General features: G+C 45.0%; 1 protein-coding gene across 3 annotated transcripts in view; it reads left to right on the top strand.

Annotated features, from left to right (window-relative positions):
* Window positions 1-19,148: 19,148 nt before the first annotated feature.
* AP3B2 (adaptor related protein complex 3 subunit beta 2) overlaps window positions 19,149-20,550 on the top strand; it is a 32,311-nt gene continuing 30,909 nt past the window's right edge. For all 3 annotated transcript variants that reach the window (XM_007470054.1, XM_007470053.1, XM_007470052.1), the window contains exon 1: window positions 19,149-19,463. In XM_007470054.1, the coding sequence (XP_007470116.1) occupies window positions 19,351-19,463 (113 nt within the window). In that variant the 5' untranslated portion in view covers window positions 19,149-19,350. The remainder of the gene's footprint in view (window positions 19,464-20,550) is intronic.

Genomic DNA, 20,550 nt, shown 5'->3' with positions numbered 1-20,550 from the left:
CGGAGCACAGGCTCCGGATGCGCAGGCTCAGCGGCCATGGCTCACGGGCCCAGCCGCTCCGCGGCATGTGGGATCCTCCCGGACCAGGGTACAAACCCGTGTCCCCTGCATCGGCAGGCGGACTCTCAACCACTGCACCACCAGGGAAGCCCGCAAATATATATTTACCAGCAGTATTTGACAGTACTAGTTTCCTAGACCCTATTGGAGCCAAGGAATGATAGGTCATCACTCATTTTTTCCTTGGTAGCCAATTAGATAGGTTATCACTTCTGGTGCTTTCTACAAGGCACACCTCATATGAATAGCACTCAAGGAGTTAACCTTTTCAAACTGTTATTTGTAGACTCTCCAAAGTTTTTCTTTGCTTTTAACTCTTTTGATGTCAATTTTTTTTTTTTTTTTGGTCTGTCTGGTTTATTTTCTTATGAGTAGTTATCAAAAGAACCACTTAAATGTTTGGAGCCCTTCTTTTCTGAGTCCATAAAAATCTGACAACTAAAATTCCTGAATTCATCAGATTTCAAAATGATTTTTCCTCTGGTTGAGTCAGTATAGGGAGGGAATTAGGAGTTCAGGACTTCAAGTCAGACTGCCTGAGCTCAAATCCTAGCTGTACAACAACATCTGTAACCTTAGTCTAGTTAATGAACTAGACTCATTTCCCTCATCTATGTAATAAGGACTATGCGAAACTATCCATATAAGCATGTGACACAGTGCTGGTACATAAAAAACTCTTAAGTTATGTTTATTACTATCATTGCGACAATTATAAGAAGGAATACTCCTGGATAGGTATAATGCTATGGGCTGAATTGTGCCCGCCCCCCCCCAAATTTATATATGAAGCCGTAACCCTCAATATGATGGTATTTGGAGGTGGGGTCATTGGGAGATAATTAGGTTTAGATGAGATCGTGAAAGTGGGGCCCTCATGATGGGATTAGTGCCCTTATAAGAAGAGAAACCAAAGAGTTCTCCCCCCATCCCCCTAATGTTATGAAATAGCAAGACGACAGTCGTCTAAAAGCCAGGAAGAGAGCCCTCAGCAGGCCTCCACTGTGTTGGCACCCTGATCTCAGACTTCTAGTCTTAAATATTGAAAGAAAAAACTGTCAAGCTAGAATTCTTTACCAATTCTATACCCTCTTTCAAAAGCAAAAGTGAAGTAAAGATTTTCTCAGACCTATTAAAGCTAAAAGAATTCAGCAGCAGCAGACCCTCCCTACAAGAAATATTAAAGGAAGCCATTCAGGCAGGAGGAAAATAGCACCAGATGGAAACCTAGATCTACTCAAAGAAATGAAGCACATCAGCAATGATAATTACATGGATGGGCATATGTTTTCTCAAACAGAACAACCTGTTCCTAGGAAGAGCTATTCTGTTCTTATGACACTACATAACTGAAACAAAGAAAGAGTTAAGATACTATGTTTTTCCAGTTTCTGCTTGGAATTAGATATGGATCATTCCCTCCTATGATATAACTCCCTTGACTAAGCAAAAACATCTGGAAAGTCATTTCTGTGACTTTAGCCAACAGTTTGTTAGTCATTATCCATTTCTTCACTAACCTGGAGTGTACATAGCAGTAGGAGGCAGATTGTTTTCTTAATTTGTTTTCAATGTTTCACCTCATTTGTTTCTGTGGTTATGAAATGAACAAATTCTCTCTTCACTCTGAGATACAAAATTTAAAACTTTGGTTCACCAAAAGTTTTAAAAATAAAGGTGAATTTGTGAATTGTATAAGTATCAGAATTAAAAGCAAAATTTTCTGCTTAAACTACCACTTAGGAGCAAATAAATTGTGTACGTGTACTATAAGCTCCTTTATTGATCCTAAGTTTGTCTTTTTTGAGATTTTCATAGGCTTCTCCATTTCAGGCTCACGTATGGCTTTATTGCTTACTTTCCAAACTTCAGTTTGGTCGTTTCTCACCTATATGTGTCTTCATTGTATGTTTGAAACATTGAATGTTTCATTTATGGTTACATACAGACAGAAACTCATTATCTTTTGAAGAAACCAATTTATGGCAATAATCTGTGATAAAACACTATTTTAGTGGAAAAGTGGTTCTTATTTGTTACAGCCTGTTTGTTGGTTGGGCAACCAACCAATTTAGCATTCCATTGCAGGCAGGAACCAGCTGTGGGGTGGGGAGAGTAACATAATCAAGAGCAAGGGATAAACAGGTCCACTATGCTTTTCCTAGGCTGTGGGAAGGGTCAGTTGGTGAAACACCACCATCTTGTCTGGACCCTATGAGGTACGCAGGCCTCTCACTGTTGTGGCCTCTCCCGTTGTGGAGCACAGGCTCCGGACACGCAGGCTCAGCGGCCGTAGCTCATGGGCCCAGCCGCTCTGCAGCATGTGGGATCTTCCTAGACCTGGGCACGAACCCGTGTCCCCTGCATCAGCAGGCGGACTCTTAACCACTGCGCCACCAGGGAAGCCCTGTGTCCCCAACTTTTTATTCTGCCTGCTACCACCTTAGTTCACATTCATCTCTTAATTATTCTTGTGCTCTCACCCAGTCACCCCAAAAAACCTGCTTACCCTGTCTCTGTTATCCTTCACACTGACCACTAGTTATTCTCTAAAACTTACCTAATTACAAAATCCCTATGGCTTAGAAACCTTCAGTAGCTCCTCAGGGGACTACAGGATGGATCAAATTCTTTCCACAGTATATGAGGTCTCTTGCAATTTACTTTTCAGGTTTGTTTTTTTTTTCCTTAGGCTGCGTTGGGTCCTCGTTGCTGCGCGTGGGCTTTCTCTAGTTGTGGCGAGTGGGGGCTACTCTTCATTGCGGTGCACGGGCTTCCCATTGGCGGTGGCTTCTCTTGTTGCAGAGCACGAGCTCTAGAGCGCAGGCTCAGTAGTTGTGGCGCACGGGCTTAGTTGCCCCGCAGCATATGGGATCTTCCCGGACCAGGGCTTGAACCCGTGTTCCCTGCATTGGCAGGCGATTCTTAACCACTGTGCCACCAGGGAAGCCCCTTCAGGGTTGTTTTAAACATTAAGTTTATATAATGTCTGACACATAGAATTCAATATATCTGGTATAGTGAAATAATAATAACAACAACAGTAGCTGTAGGCTAAAAATTCATTGAAACATTTACTAGACTGAGGAATATACTAGGTTTCAGTATCTAAAAGAAAATATCTACAGAGAAAGACCATTCTTATAAACCCGAGAAACCACTCTCTTGAAGGCAGCCTTGGTGAATGGAGCAGGAGTCAAGACACATCTTTCACTTTGTTTCCTTCCCTTTTCTCCATGAAGTGCTGATACAGTCCCAGACTGTAACCTCCAAGGGAGGTTGGACCATGCCTTTTATTTGTTTTGCCTTCTACTTCTTTTTCTTCTCCTACTGTACTAGTGAAGGAAACCAGACTATGTCACCTCAAAACATGCCACTTTAGTATATTGATGATTTTGAATTAAAGGCAAGAAGAAATAGTAGGTGTAAAAAGAACACTCTGACCCTCCTTTTCTTTCTGAAAGCAGGAGCTAAAACTCCCATGTGAAAAGTACTTTCCCTGTACCAGAAGGAAGGAAGACATTCTTGTCATCAGAGATGGGGAATCTGGGGCTGAGAAATCTATACAAACAAACCTTGTTAAACTAACCCTTATCTTCCTTGTTACATCTTGAATGGAAAAATTTGCTTTTCCTCCTGTGTGATTCTCCTTTACTCTCACACTAGTACCACAGTCACAAAACTTCTGACAACAGATTGTGTGGGATTTTGCCCACAACAAGCAATTCTTTGAAACCAGCTGGGTATCCTACAATTTAACTCAATTCTGACACTATCTAACTGGAGATAGCTTCAGATCCCACAGGTTAAGGGCTTAGTCCCACAAGACTGCCCCCGTGTTAGGTGCCAACCTCAAGTACTAGGTCCCCAGGTTACCTACAACTTCTGTCTGACTTGGCTATAAATTGGAGCCTCCCACGATCTCCCCTGTCTCCACCTTGGGTTCATTTAATTTTTAGAATGGCTCATAAAACTCAGTAAAACAGTTTACTTACTACTGTAAAAAATTAATAAACAGAAGGGGGAGCTCTCATGCCCTGTAATGGTAGCTGAGCCCAACAAGAAGAAAGCTGGCTCTTCTTTCCTGGCAAGGACTCAGCCAATGAAAAGCCATGGACTCTGTTTACTATAGCCTTCCCAACTTCCTTTTTCTCCCTCCCAATAAAAGCATCCTCCTTCCCTTGCCTTTTGAGAACGTTCATATGGCTCTCCCAGGATTGCAGACCTTGAATTGAAGTTCTCTGCAGATCCTAAATAAACCCATCTTTGCCTGAGAAATATCTGTCAGTCTATTTGTTTCAAGTCAACACCGTTTGTTATAAAAGGATATGATAAAAGATACAGATGAACATCCAGATGAAAAAGATGCATAGGGCAAGGTATATGGGAAGGGGTTCGGAGCTTCCATGCCATCTCTGGGCATGCCACTCTCTCAGCACCTCCATGTGTTCACCAACCTGTAAGCTCTCTGAACTGTATACTTTGAGGATTTTTAGGGAGGCTTCATCGTGTAGGTATGATGTATCACTAACTCCATTTCCAGCACCTCTCCCCCCTCTGGAGAATGGGAAGTGAGGCTGAAAATTTCAAGCTTCTAGTCATGGCTTGATCTTTCTGGTAACCAGCCTCCATCCAGGAGCCCACCCAGAGTCACCTCAGAACAAAAGACACTGCCAGCACCCAAGAAATCCCAAGACATTTAGAACTGGAGCCAAAGACCAAATATTAGAACAAAAGACACTCCTAGTGCTCTTATCACATAGGAAATCACAAGGGTTTTAGGAGTTCTGTGCCAGGAACCAGGAGCGGAGATCAATTTATGTATTTACTATTATATCAGACTTCTTCACCATTTACTATCCTGAGCTCAAACCCCTTTGTCTTATCAATTTTTCACAAATTTATTGTTTCTTTGTCTAAAAGGTATAAAAGCTTCCTGCTCTGGTCACTTCTTTGGGTTTTCATTCTCTTGTGAAGGCTCCCATGTACATGTAAAGATTTAATAAAATGCGCACACTTTTCTCCTATTAATCTGTCCTATGCCCGTTTAATTCTTAGGCCCAGCCAGGGACCCTAAAAGGGTAGAGAATTTTTTCCTCCCCTATATTAGCTAATACCTTCAGTACAATATTGAATAGAAACAGTAATAGCAGACGTCTTTGTCTTGTTCTAATTTTGAAAGCCAGCTGTATTAATTTCTGAAGGCTGCTATAACAAAGTACCACAAACTGGGTGGCTTAAACAATAGAAATTTATTGCCACACAGTTTTGGAGGCTGGAAGTCCGAGATCAAGGTATCAGCAGGGTTGGTTCCTTCTGAGACTGTGAGAGGAAATCTGTCCCGTGCCTCTTCCCTACCTTCTGGTGGTTTACTGGCAATCTTGGTGTTCCTAGCATTGTAGACACATCACCTTAGTCTCTGCCTTCATGTTGAGAGAGCGTTCTTTCTGTGTCTGTATCTGCCTCTGTGTCCAAATTTCCTCTTTTTATAAGGACACCAGTTATATTGGATTAGGACTCACCCTGATGAACTATTATTATTATTATTGTTATTATTATTTTTAAATATGGAACGCTTCACGAATTTGCGTGTCATCCTTGCGCAGGGGCCATGCTAATCTTCTCTGTGTCATTCCAATTTTAGTATATGTGCTGCCGAAGCGAGCACTGATGACCTATTATTAAGTTAACTAATTACATCTGCAATGACCCTCTTTAAATAAGGTCACATTCTGAAATACTGTTTAGGACTTCATCATATGAATTTTTGTGGGACACAATTCAACCTATAACAGAAGCTCTAACATTTTACCATTAAATATATTTGCCATGATAACCTTTATTAAGTAAGTTCTCTTCCATTCCCAATTTGCTAAAGGTTTTTATCATAAGCAGTTGTTAAACTTTGTTCAATGTTTTTACATAATTAACAAGATTTAATATATGGCTTTTATTCTTTAATCTAGTAATGCAATGATTTATACTGATAGATTTCCTAGTATTAACCCATGCCTGAATTTTGAGAATAAACCCAACTTGGTCATAATTTTTAATACATTTCTTGATTCAGCTTGCTAATGTTTTAGAAGATAGCTTTTCATGTCTATGTTCATAGGAAAGATTGACCCATAAGGTTTTGTTTGTTTGTTTTTTGGGTTTTTTGGTACTGTCTTTGTCTGCTTTATATATTATTACAATAGCCTCATAAAATGAAGTGGGGACTGTGATAGATATTACTAGTTGTTTCAGTTTGGAGTGATAAAGTTCTGGAGATGGATGGTGATGATTGTCACACAGCAGTGTGAATATACTAAATGACCCAGAACTATACACTTAAAAATGGTTAAAGTGGTAAATGTTATGTTATGTATAATTTACCCCCCCACACACACACATACACACAAAACCAAACCCACAGCTAACATCATACTTAATGATGAAAGACTAAAATCTCTCTAAGATCAGGAACAGGACAAGGATGTATGATCTTGCCAACTCTATTTAACATAGTACTGGAGGTTCAGGCCAGGGCAGTTAGGAAAGAAAAATAAATAAAAAGCATCTAGATTGGAAAAGAAAAAGTAAAACTGTCCCATTTAAAGGTAATGTGATCTTACATTTAGAAAATACTAAAGAATATCCACAAAAAACTAAATAGAGCTAATAAACAAGTTCAGCAAAGTTGCAGGATACAAGATCAATACACAAAAATCAGTTGTATTTCTATACGTTAACAATGAACAATCTTAGAATGAAATTCAAGAAACAATTCCATTTACAATAGTAACAAAAATAATACGTAGGATTCATTTTATACAGGGAAGTGCAAGAATTGTATTCTGAAAACCACAAAACATTGTTGAAAGAAATTAAGAATTAAATAACTGGAAAGATATCCAATGTTCATGGATTGGAAAATTTAATATTAAGAGGTAGTTCTCCCTAAACCGATCTACAAGTTCAACACAATCCCTATCAAAATCCCAACTACCTTTCAAAAAAGAAACAGAAAAGCTGATCCTAATATTCATATGGAATTGTAAAGGACCTTAAATAACCAAAACAATCTTATATAAGAAGAATAAAATTGAAGGATTCACATTTCCCAGTTTCAAACCTACTATAAATCTACCACATTTAAGACAATGTGGTACTAGCATAAGATACAGATCAATGGAATAGAATTGAGAGTCCAGAAATCAAACCATACAGCTATGGTCAATTGATTTTCAATAAGTCTAAGATCATTCAGTGGGAAAAAGACTACTTTCACAAATGGTGCTAGGATGACTGGATATCCACATGCAAAAGAATGCAGTTGGACCTCTACCTCATACCATAAACAAGAATTAGCACAAAGTGAATAAGAGGCCTAAATGCAAAAGCTAAAACTAAAAACTCTTAGAAGAATACATAGATATAAATCTTTGTGACCTTGTATTAGGCAATAGTTTCTTAGATAAGACACCAAAAACACAAGCAACAAAAGAAAAAATAGATGAACTACATCAAAGCAAAAAATGTGTGTGTGTCAATGGATACTATCAAAAGAGTGAGAAGACAATCCACAGAATGGGAGAAAATATTTGTAAACCATATATTTGATAAAGGTCTAGTATCCGTAATATACAAAGAATTCTTACAACTTAATAATAAAAACACAACTTAATTAAAAATGCACAAAGGTATTGAAGACATTTGTCCAAAGAAGATATACAAATGGCCGATAAGCACATGAAAAATGCTCACCATCATTAGTCATTAGAGAAATGCAAATCAAAACCACAATGAGATACCACTTTACACCTATTAGGATGACTGTAATCAAAAAGACAACAAGTGTTGGGAAGAATGTGGAGAAACTGAAACAGTGCTGATAGGAATGTAAAATGGTGCATTTGCTTTGGAAAGCAGCTGGATAGTTCTTCAAAAAGTTAAACATGGAATTACCATACGACCCAGCAAGTCCACTCCTAGGTATATACCCAAGAGTAGTGAAAACATAAGTTCAAATAAAAACCGGTACATGAATGTTTATAGAAGCATTATTCATAATATTCAAACAGTGGGAACAACCCAAATGTCCATCAACTGATGAATGGATAAACGAAGCATGGTGTATTCAAACAATGGAATATTATTTGACCATAAAAATAAATGAAGTACTGATATATACTACAATATGGATGAATCTTGAAAACATTATGCTAAGTGAAAGAAGCCAGACACAAAAGGCCACAGAATATATAATTTCATTTATATGAAATGTCCAGGCTAGGCAAATCCAGAGACAAAAAGATCAGTGGTTACTAGGAGCTGGGGGAAGGTAGAGAGGAGAATGAGGAGTGACTGCTTGGTGGATATAGGATGTTTGTGGGGGGTGATGAAAATGTTCTGGAATTAGTGGTGATGGTTGCACAAACTTTTGAACATACTAAAAACCATTGAACTGTACACTTTTAAATGGTGAATTTTATTGTATGTGAATTCTATCTCAATAAAAAGGTACAAGACTTGAACAAACACTTCACCAGAGGGATTATACATAAAACAAGTAAGCACATGAAAATATGTTCAACAAATTAAGGAAATGCAAATTAAAACTATTGTGACCAGAGAAGCCCAAGGAGATATATATATGTAATATGTAATTGGTAATATGTAATTTGGTATTTAGGATGGATGTATGTAATATGGCATCTAGCATGGAATCCTGGAACAGAAAAAGGACCTCAGCAAAAAAAAGTAAGGAAATCTGAATAAAGGATGGACTTTGGTTAATAATAATGTATCAATATTGGTTCATTAATTGTTCCATGTGGGTCATACTAATATGAGATGTTAAAAAGGGTTAGTTTTTTGGGATGGTGTAACTGTTCTGTGTTGATTGTGATGAATCTACTAGTGTGTTAAAATTCATATAAATGTACAACAAAAATAGCCAATTCTTTCTTTCTTTCTTTCTTTCTTTCTTTCTTTCTTTCTTTCTTTCTTTCTTTCTTGCTGCATTGGGTCTCTGTTGCTGCTTGCGGTCTTTCTCTAGTTGCAGAGAGAGGGGGCTACTCTTTGTTGTGGTGCGCAGGCTTCTCATTGCGGTGGCTTCTCTTGTTGCAGAACATGGGCTGTAGTTGCGTGGGCTCTAGTAGTTGTGGCCCACAGGCTTAGTTGCTCCGCGTCATATGGGATCTTCCTGGACCAGGGATTGAACCTGTGTCCTCTGCATTGGCAGGCGGATTCTTAACCACTGTGCCAGCAGGGAAGCCCGCCAATTCTACTAAATGTTAATTTAAAAAAAAATTAATTTATCTATTTATTTATTTTTGGCGGTGTTGGGTTTCATTGCTGCACATGGGCTTTCTCTAGTTGTGGCAAGCGGGGCAACTCTTTGTTGTGGTGTGCAGGCTTCTCACTGCAGTGGCTTCTCTTCTTGCACAGCATGGGCTCTAGATGCACGGGCTTCAGTAGTTGTGGCACATGGGCTCAGTAGTTGTGGCTCGTGGGCTCAGTAGTTGTGGCTTGCGGGCTCTAGAGTGCAGGCTCAGTAGTTGTGGCACATGGGCTTGGTTGCTCTGCGGCATGTGGGATCTTCCTGGACCAGGGATCAAACCCGTGCCCCCTGCATTGGCAGGCGGATTCTTAACCACTGCACCACCAGGGAAGTCCCTAAATGTTAATTTAAAAGAAAAAATTAAAAATTATTTGGAGCAGTCAAGAGCCAACAGAACCTGGAGATTTGACCCTGGAGTGAAGAGAACCACACTGGATGAGCTCTGTCTTTCCAAAGCTTTCCCCTTAGGGCACTCCCCCATCTGTACAGTGTGGTGTGGCTAAACCTCATGCAGAAAGCCACAGAACTTCTTGGCTTAAGACATCAGTGGATAAATTTCAGGGTGGAGCAGCTGGAAACTGAGGGGGGAATACCCCAGAAATGAGGTATCTACAGAGAGGGGATCCCCTAAATCTGCACATAAAATTCCCACAAGGGACTTCCCTGGTGGCACAGTGGTTAAGAATACACCAGCCAATGCAGGGGACATGGGTTTGATCCCTGATCTAGGAAGATCCCACATGCCACGGAGCAACTAAGCTTGTGTGCCACAACTACTGAGCCCTCGTGCCACAACCACTGAAGCCCATGTGCCTAGAGCCCATGTTCTGCAACAAGAGAAGCCACTGCAGTGAGAAGCATGTGCACCACAACAAAGAGTAGCCCCCGCTCACCACAACTAGAGAAAGCCTGCACACAGCAACGAAGACCCAACACAGCGAAAAATAAATAAATTAAATAAATAAATTTATTAAAAAAAATCCCACAAACCCTTGGATAACTCCTTACTGCACATCCACTGGGTGAGACTCCAAGGAGCCTAGTGGGAAACAACAGCTGAAAGGGAGATATTTCTGCTGCTGTGTACTGCAAGGGAGACAAAATTTGTAGTTTGATTTCCACAAATTTAAAGGGGCTTGGTAAATGCCTTTAGACTGCCCACTGAAATTCCATAAGGGCTATGCCTTAGAAGACTATGGGGCAGGACTAAGGAATTCACCCTAATAATAATGGTGAACCTTAACAGACTCACCGTAACAAAGGGTTGAACCAGAACTCCACAAGCTTCAGGTCAAGTTCAAGCTATTAATTTAACTGCTTGCTAATACAAAAATCAGTGTTCTTCAGGAGAAGATAAAAGAATCCATAATCTGTACAATGTATCATCTCCAATGTCCATTATAAAAAATTTTAAAAATCCTAGACATGCAAAAAAGGAAAATGTAGCTCAACATCATTAGAAAAGTCAGACAATGACAGTAGATACCTACACCACCCAAATGTTGGGGGAAGAAAAAAACCTTTAAGCATTTATTATAAATATCTACAAAAAACTTTATGCAAAAGATAGGCATAACAAATAAATAGATGGAGAATCTTAGGAAAAAAGAAAATTATATTTAAAAATAGAAATTCTAAAACTGAAAATAAGTAAACAAATAAATGACTGATTTTGGGACTTCCCTGGTGGCACAGTGGTTAAGAATCCACCTGCCAATGCAGGGTACATGGGTTCGAGCCCTGGTCCAGGAAGATCCCACATGCCGCGGAGCAACTGAGCCTGTGCACCACAGCTAAGCCTGCGCTCTAGAGCCCGCGAGCCACAACTACTGAGCCCGCATTCCACAACTACTGAAGCCTGCATGCCTAGAGTCTGTGCTCGGCAACAAGAGAAGCCACTGCAATGAGAAGCCCGCACACCACAATGAAGAGTAGCCCCCACTCGCCACAACTAGAGAAAGCCTGCGCACAGCAACAAAGACCCAATGCAGCCATAAATAAATAAATAAATAAACAAAATAATTAATTAATTAATTTTTAAAAAAAGACTGATTTTTTTTTTTTTTTTTCCCTTGCGTTATGCGGGCCTCTCACTGTTGTGGCCTCTCCCATTTGCGGAGCACAGGCTCCGGACGCGCAGGCTCAGCGGCCATGGCTCACGGGCCCAGCCGCTCCGCGGCATGTGGGATCTTCCCGAAACGAGACACGAACCCGCGTCTCCTGCATCGGCAGGCGGACTCTCAAGCACTGCGCCACCAGGGAAGCCCAAAAAAGACTGATTTTAACAGCAAGTTGAAGTTGTCGGAAGAAAGGGTTAGTGAAAGTAAAGAAATACCAGGAGACATCTCAGTCAAAAGACTGAGAATAAAGACTGAAAAAAAAATGACATATCAAACAATATTAAGGTGATGGTATAACTGGAGTTAGAGAATAAGAGGAGAGGAAACCAAGGCAGAAATATGTGAAGAAAAAATGGCAAAAATCCCCAAATTTGGTAAAGACAAAAATGTATATATTCAAAATTCTCAGGGCACCACAATGAGATATACTTGAAGACAACTGCTCCTAGGTACGTCATAGTCAAACTGCTGAAAACAAATATAAAATCTGAATAGTGAAGATAAACAATACATGACATACTGGGGAACGATAATTTGAGTTATCTTTGATTTTTCACCTGGAACTATGAAGGTCAGATGACAGTGGAGGAAAATCTTTAAACTGCTGAAAGAAAAAGATTGTCAATATAGACTTCTACATCCAATAGGATGAATGAAGTTGAAATAAAGTTATTTTCAGATAAAAGAATTCATCTAAGAGAATTCATCCACCAGCAGATCTGCACCACAAGAAATGCTGGAAGAAATTCTTTAGGCTAAAGGGGAATGATATCAGGGAAAATCTTAGGCCTTCATGAATGAATGAAGGGATCAGAAATGGTAAATATCTGGGTAAATATGCAAGACTCTTTTCTTCCTACTTTATTTAAAATGCAGTACAGTTTAAAGCAAAAATTATGACATCATCTTGTGGAGTTTCTAATGTGTATAGATATGATACATACAACAAAGCATAAAGGATAGGGCAAGGATTGTAGTAAATGGACCTATTTGGTTATGAGACTTGTACATTTTATGTGACATTGTACAATATCATCACTAAGTAGATTGTGAAAACTTAAGTACATAGTTACATTGCAGTACTAGAGAAACTACTAAAATATATACAAAGAGGTACAGCTAACTGTCAATATGTAAAATGAAATTCTTTTTTTTTAAATTGGGTGAAATTCTTAAAAAAAATATTGAATATGCCTAAAGAAGACAGGAAAGGAGAAGAAAGGAACAGAAGTCAGAAGGGAAAAAAACAAATAGTAGCTCAAAATCCAACCATATCAATTATTACATTAAATATCTATGGAACAACAAATGGTTCAATTTAAAGGCAGATATTGCCAAAATGAATAAAAAAGCAAGACTCAACTATATTCTGTCTACAAGAGATGCACTTTAAATATAAAGACACAGATCAAAAGTAAATGAATGGTAAAAGATATAGCTACAAATAGTGAGCATAATATCAGATAAAATAGACTTCAAAGCAAAAATTATTAGCAAAGATGAGGAATGACATCCATAACCATAAAGGTTCAATTCATCAGAAAGACATAACAATAATCAAATGTTTATGTATCTAATAATAGAATTTCAAAATCCACAAGGCAAAATTTGACAGAATTGAAGGGGGAAATGGGCAATTAACCCCTCTATTAATTCATTCAAAAACTACACAAGAAATCAGTAAAGACATAGATGATCTGAGCAACATTATCAACCACCTTGACCTAACTAATATTTATAGAATACTGCACCCTAAATGTGCAAAATGAACATTTTCAAGTGCACATAGTATATTCACTAATATAGACCATAGGTTAGTCAATAAAATAAGTCTCAACAAATTAAAAGGAACTGAAATCATAAGAAGTTTGCTCTCTGACCACAGTAAGGTGAAGATGGGGCATCTGTGTACCCTGGAGGCCAGTAAGGGGAGAAAGGTAGTTTCAGATTGCAGGCACAAGTGGCACTGCAAGCACAAGCGGGTATGGGGTAGGGGCTGAGCACCAGGAGGAGGGGCGAGAGCTGGGTGAGGGCACCAGTTACCCACCCCAGGCCCCAGCCTTACGGTCTCTGGCTGCCACCTGTCCCCAGAGCTGCCAGGAGGAGGGAGTGCTGCAATCAGAATGGCCCAGGTGGTGATGCTCAGAACAGGGCCCCTGGGCTTCCTGCTTGGCTCCTTTGTCTGCCTCAGGGGCGGACAGCTAGTCTTCCCTGCTCTGGCCACAGAAGGAGAGCACCTAGCAAGGTACAGAGGTGACGACTGCAAGGTGAGCTGCTTGGGCTCGGGGCTAGGATTCAGGTGGGATCACTGGGCCAAGGTGGGGGTAGAGACCAAAGGTTTTGTAAGAGAAGGAAGGGCCAGCCCAGGGTGTGCTGGGGGCTCAAAGGAAGGGTCTGCTCTGCCCCAGTGGGGAGCCCCAACGCTTGTTCTGGCTGGAGTTGGCCGGCTGAGAGCAGTGACCCCAAAACCTTGCTTCCCACAGAGGAACCCTTTGTCCAGGGCTAGACTGAAGGGGGATAGGAGGGGCTAGGCCATAGCCACACCACCAAGGGCCACCACAATGACCCCACAAGCCCTGTGCTCAGTGGTAGGACCTGACTGGGTGAGGTCCTTCAGGGATCTCTGGGGGAAGGGCAGGGCCCAGGGCCCCAAGGAGACTGCCTGTCACCCCACACCCAGTTGCAGGGCCACCCTCACCGCTGTTCCTCTGAAATTCTCCATCAGAGTGAAAGGAGAAAGAGATCAGGTCCCCAGTGAGGACCCCCAATGGGATGGGCAGCATTTCAGGCCAGGTGCCCAGAGAATGGGATGCTCTGTCCCCTGGGCTCTTGCTCACAGCTCCGGGACCTTGCTCCTTCTCCTTTCTTACAAAGAAAATGGCAGCTTGGCTCAATGAAAGCCAAGGGGAAGGTCAGGAAAAATACAGGGGGTCAGTAATTCCTGGTGGTGGGGTCTGGGGAAGCGGATGCTTGTGTGCCAGCAGCATAAGGGAGGCAGTACTATACAGTGGTTAAGGTCATGGGCACTGGAACCAGACCGCCTGGGCTTGAATCCTGGTTCCCCCACTTACTAGTTTGTAACCTTGGCAACCTCTCCAAGCTTGTTTCCCTTTCTGTTAAATTGGAAGGATAACAACAGTATCTATTTCATGACATTACTGTTAGGGCTAAGTGGGGTTTTAGCACAGTTTCTGGCAATAAATATTATCATTATGGATGAAGCCCCACATGTAGGCCTAGATCCCCTAACTGAAGGGTCACCTCCTCATCCAGACCCTGACTCAAAGTCCAGGGGCCCAGCTGATGGTGGCCAAAGTATTCACCACTGGGGAACTTTTCAGAGGGACAGTCAGGGGTGGGGCCCTGCTCTCCAGAGCCTTTCCAGCTGCGTGATTTCCTAAGAGCTCTGGGGCAGGGCTCACAAAGAGGCAGCCAGTTTCTGAGGGCCCATTGTTTTTCTCCTGTGAGATGAGAAAGACATTTTCTCCCCACCCCTCCTCCCTTGACACCCAGCTCTGCATGCTCAGGTGCAGGCCAAAGATAAACAAACGCTGCCCGTCTCTCCTTGTCTTGCTCACAAAGAGCTCTCACTGCCTCCCAATGGTCCTGTGATGCCCAGCCTTCCAAGCTTATTGTCCCCAATTCACAGATGAGGAAGTTGAGGCCCAGAGGGAAGAAGTAGCTTACTTGATGTCCCATACAGAGAAGTGGCACAGCCCGGACCTGGTCTCCCAGTCCTGTATTCAGTATTGCAACAGACTCATGCGCACGCCAAATGCATAGCCACACATTGACGCACAGACAGACAGTCCCACATGCACTGTGCACAGCCTGAGTGGGGAGAGGCCAGAGGGGCAGTGGTTTGGACCCTCACTCCTCAGGAGCCAGGTGGTGACAGCTGTTTGTTTGGGTTTTTTCGCCTCCCTAGATAAGCTTCACATCCCAGGTAACTGGAGCAGAAATCCTCAGCTTATCTTTTCTCCAGGTGGGGTTCCTGCTGCCCCAGTAGGGACCAGGACAGTCCACTCTCTTCCACAGCTGTGACCTCTGCTTGGCCCAGTGGGTATGGGGGGAGTGGGAAGCAAGAGATGCTGCTGGGGGATTTCAGGAGAGTGTGACCAAAGTCCAAAGGGCTGTTCACATGACTGGGTCCTCTCTGTGGTTTCGAGGTCAAGAGAGATGGGAGAGGGGAGACCTCAGCCTAAGGTAACCAACTGTCCAAGTTTTCCTGGGTTCTTGGGATGTAGGGTTTTTTATTTTAAAACCTGGAAGGCCCCAGGCAAACTGGGATGAGGTGGTCCCCTGAGTTTTCCACAGCTCCCAGTTTGGGAAAATTGAGATTCACTCCGGAATATGTAGAGGATACTATGGACTGGGGCCAGGAGGGAAGGGAAGGGTCAGGGACAGGGGAGGCAGGCCCTACTTTCACCCCCTTTCCCAGGCTCTCTCTGAGACCAAAGCTCAGGCACAACCATGCAGGCCGTCTTCCCAGGTCCCAAAAGCCCTTTGTTCCCAGTAAAGATAGGAGAAACCTGAACTAAATGTATTTCTCACTTCCTTATAGAGGAAAAGGAGGTAAGGGAGGTGACTGATGTTTAGGTCAAAGGGCACACGAGTCATGCAGACATACATTAAGCTGCGTGCACTCCAGCAACGTGTAACTTTTGGAAACCTGTCTCTTTATCCTGAAAATGCAGATATGTTCCCATCTTGTGGGATTGTATTAAGCATCAATGAGCAGCAGCTTAATAGATGTTGGCGGCTGAGACTGTGGGAGGGTCTTTCTCCTCTCAGACTTGGCAGGAGATGCCTGTCTTGGGTCTACATCTCACCCAGGTTTCTGTTTCTTTTTTAAAAAAATATTTATTTTATTTATTTTATTTTTATTTATTTTTTGGCTGCATGGGGTCTTAGTTGCAGCATGTGGGATCTTTCATTGTGGCAAGGGCTCTTCATTGTGGCACACGGGCTTCTCTCTAGTTGTGGCATGCGAGTTTTTCTCTCTCTAGTTGTGGCATGAGGGCTCCAGGGTGCGTGGGATCTGTAGTTGAGGCGCGCGAGCTCAGTAGTTGTGGCGCGTGAGCTTAGCTGCCCCATGGCATGTGGGATCTTAGTTCCCCAACCAGGGATCGAACCCGTGTCCCCTGCATTGGAAGGCAGATTCTTTACCACTGGACCACCAGGGAAGTCCCCCAGGTTTTTGTTTCTTCAGGACTTCTGCTCATCTCAGGTTCACATGCCCCTGGTGTTGCCTCCAGTGAATGGCAAGATGGGAGATGACTGGGAAAGGGGGTCCTAAAGGAGGAGGAGGGGAGGGGAATGGCGAGGTTGGAATTTGAGATGAGAAGAAAACGTTGCATAAGGAGGAGGTCTCAACTGCTGGAAACTGAAGGGTTGCTCAGGGCAGAATTTATCCATGATATCCAGGCCTCTGAAGTTCCTCAGCACAGGGAGGCATGTGTGGGGTAGCGAAGACATTCACCTCAGGCTTAGCCCCAAGCCAAATGTCCCTGAGCCCTGGGTGGCCCATCTGACCCAATGATCAGTGGCATCTCCCTCATCCCAGCCTGAAAACACCCGGTGGTCTGGTCCATTTCTCCTCCCAGGCCCTGATTGGGGCAGTCAGCACCATTAAGTTCTTCCTGTCTGAGGCTTTCCTGGGTCAACACTTAGAGGCCGTGTAGCACCTGAGCCAGGAGACCTCTTCCTGGTCAGGTTGATGTCACCCACTGGATGCTGGTGCCGGGCCCACGTGGGCGTGTACTGCAGCCACAGATCATCCACTTTGAGGGTGAGTATCTCATCTGGAACACAGGCCTTAGTCTTCGAACAGAGGCTGCCCATCAAGCCCAGCTCCACCAGTGGGTGGGCCTCATGGGGATGAAGACTGCAGGTCCCGAGCTCATGGTGTGAGTCTCTGAAGACAGGCACTTGGGCACCCAGGGTATGGGGCTCAGGGCCGCGGGATCCTGGGAGATAGGGGTGCAGGCTGGATCTTGGGGCTGGAGTCACAGGACCTGACCTGGCTCTGATCCACACTTGTCTGGTGATCCTTGCATGCAAGAATCCTGGTGGCCACGGGCCGCTCATGTTTCTTGGCTCCTGCAAAGGCGTTGTGTCCAAACAATGGCAGCGACTGCTGCTGCGCTCCCACTCGCTTTGGAGGGTGCTGTGTAGACAGGGCGGCTGGAGCACCGCATATACAAAGCCTTGGACGCTGACCCACCTCCCTATCACCCCACGCGCAGCAACTGCGTGCTCTCTGCACTGCACTGCTCGGCCTAGAGCCCAACCTGGACCCCCTACAAATAGCCCGGAGTCCCATTAGTTCAGTGCACACGGCCCAGCTACCCACGCGGGACCCCACGTCACCTCCAGAGCCAGTTAACAAATGCAGCTAACCAATTCGTTCCTGGAAAATTCAGGCCCTCCCTCCCCACCCAGGCCACGTTCTTCAAACTCAAGATCCACTTTCCTCTGGCAGACCCAAAGCCCCCAGAAGCAAACTAGGCCTGCTAACTCATCAAGGTTCTACTCCTCTGAAACCCTTTTGGGTTCACTCCAGGAGGATCCCAGCTCACAGATACTGGGCACATCTATTTACTTCAGCCTACTTCAGCCAGATGCTGCCATGGTCCTGGTCAGTCCCTATTCCCATTTTCCAATGGAACCCACCTACGGAGACAAATTCCACCTTTCCGGCCCTGCCCATTTCCACCCAGGCCCACCAATTCTCGTTCTGGAGACACCTGTATCCTAGTCTATAGATCAAGACTCAGCCCTATGGACCCTTCTACACTCCGTATCCAGGCCTTCTCACCTTCTCCCTGAAGTCCAGCCAAAAGACCCCAGCTATTCAACCTGATGCCCCAAAGTCAACTAGAACCCACCCCTTCCCCCAACCCAGTCACCACTTTCCCTCTGGATCCAGGCCGTCTTTCCTTGGGGTACCTGGGGCCTTGGGGGAGGAGCTGAAGGCCGCACATGATCCAAGAGTCTTGGCAGTCACACCAGACCCTAACCCACCCTCTTCCTTTCCCCTTCTTTCCTAAGTTTCGGTGGATGTGGACTTGACCGTGGACTAGCCATGACCTCAGGCACTCCTGGGTGGGCATGAGGGCTTCAGAAATGGTTATTAAGCTATTTTCCAAAGCTGAGTTCGGGGTTCACATTCCCCTCTATTCTGTACCCATCTCTCTACATCTGCATCCACATCTACAGCAGCATGCTGTAGGCTCCTTGGCGCTCTTGGACCAACCTTCCTTAAATTCTAACATCTCCAGGAAACCCTTGTGCACAGCTTTCTCTTACCCCTCCCCCACCCCCGCCCTTTCCTTCCACAGCGCGGGTGAGCATTCGCGCTAGTATCTGGGATGAGTGGAGCCCCTAGAGGCCGTTCCACCGAGACCCGGTGGTCGGTGGTTGGTAAAGACGTTCTGCATCCCCGGAAGGCTGTCGCATAATCAGTCCAGCAACCTCCACCCACCCCCAGACCTGGAGCTGCATCAGTCCCTTTAAAGGGCAGGAACCTTCCTTACTGGGGGGTGGAGGGATTTCCGAGGGATTGGGGCGGGGCCAGGCCCTGCTACACCTCCCCTCCTGCTCTCTCCTCGGACACGCCCTCCGCTCCGCAGGCGCCGGTACCTTTAAGAATCTTCACGCGAGCATCCCTGATTGATAAATCCGCGCGCTGCCTCCGCCACCGCAGGTTGCGGCCTCTGCGGAGCCCAGGCCGCGCAGCCGACCTCGCCTGTCTGGCCTGCGTTCCCTTCCTCGGTCCCTGCCGCATCCCGGAGGCGCCGCGACCATCCCAGCGAAGCCCGCGACCTCCCCTGCCGCCCCATGTCGGCCGCCCCCGCCTACAGCGAAGACAAGGGCGGCTCTGCTGGCCCCGGGGAGCCCGAGTACGGCCACGACCCGGCGAGCGGCGGCATTTTCTCCTCCGACTACAAGCGGTGAGGGAGCCCGCCGAGAGGGTGGCTGTGCCCGGGCCGGCCTGGAAACATGCGCTCCGGTACCATGGACAGCGCCCAGGCCAGTCCGCCGCGCCCAGGCCGGGCCCCGGCGGCGCGCACCGGAAGCCTGCCCAGCCCCCTCCCGCCGCGGTCACGGGCCCTCGCGACGCCCGTCCCCCACGCCAGCATCCCGCCGTGAGGGGCCGGCCTGCGACCTGGGAAGGGGGTGGGAGGCTGGTGGGGGATGGGCCAGCCGTCTCTCTTTCTGGAGGACCAATCCTTCCGCCCCAGGTGTTTCTCCTGTTAGTAGGTTTGGATTACACGCGTTCTCCGCCTTTTTTCGCGTGTGGCGAATTGACTCCAAAATAACGTGGGGGAGGGGTCAGAACCGGCAGGCTTGAGCCTGGGGCCTGTCCAGGAAGGCCCGTCCTGGAATAGACTCAGAACCTCCCAGGCCTGGCCCCTCCTACAAATCCATTTTCGCTCATTCTGGTCCCCATGTTCTCATCCCCATCTCCCATCTGGCGTTCACACTCCTGCGTCCCACATTGCCTCTATAGTTCAGCCCTACCTTAACTTCCCACTCTTCCCTTCCGCCTTTGGCTCATTCGTTTGTTTATTCGTAAATTTTGAAACAAACCTTTTTAAGGGCCTACTGTATCGAGTCTCCTAGTCACTGTGAATGCAGCCATGAACATGAGACAGTCCTTGTCCTCAAGTTGCTCTAGAGGGGGGTCACAGGGAAGAAGCTGTCAGTGACAGTTCAGGGTGGCGGGGGCTGTCAGAGCGGTGAGTGGAGCTGGTCCCTGTGCCCGGAGAGAAGGGACAGGGGAGAGCCAGAGATGTTTCAGGCAGAGGAAAGAGCTTTTAGCAAGGTGTGGACGTGAAGGAGAGCCAGATCACAGGTTTTGTAGGTGCTAATACGGTGAGGGCAGAATCTCTGTGTGAGCCACCGGAATGACCAGAAATGAAGGTGGGGAGATGCCAAGGTCGGGGGGGCGGGCACTGAAGGGTTCTAAGCAGGCAATAGCAGATTCGCATTTTAGAAGGATCCCAGGCTGGATTGTGGAGATTGGAGGGGTGCTGG

This window comes from Lipotes vexillifer, unplaced genomic scaffold (assembly GCF_000442215.2).
Source record: "Lipotes vexillifer unplaced genomic scaffold, Lipotes_vexillifer_v1.1 scaffold532, whole genome shotgun sequence".
Classification (NCBI taxonomy): domain Eukaryota; kingdom Metazoa; phylum Chordata; class Mammalia; order Artiodactyla; family Lipotidae; genus Lipotes; species Lipotes vexillifer.
This window is presented reverse-complemented; position numbering and strand designations above follow the sequence as displayed.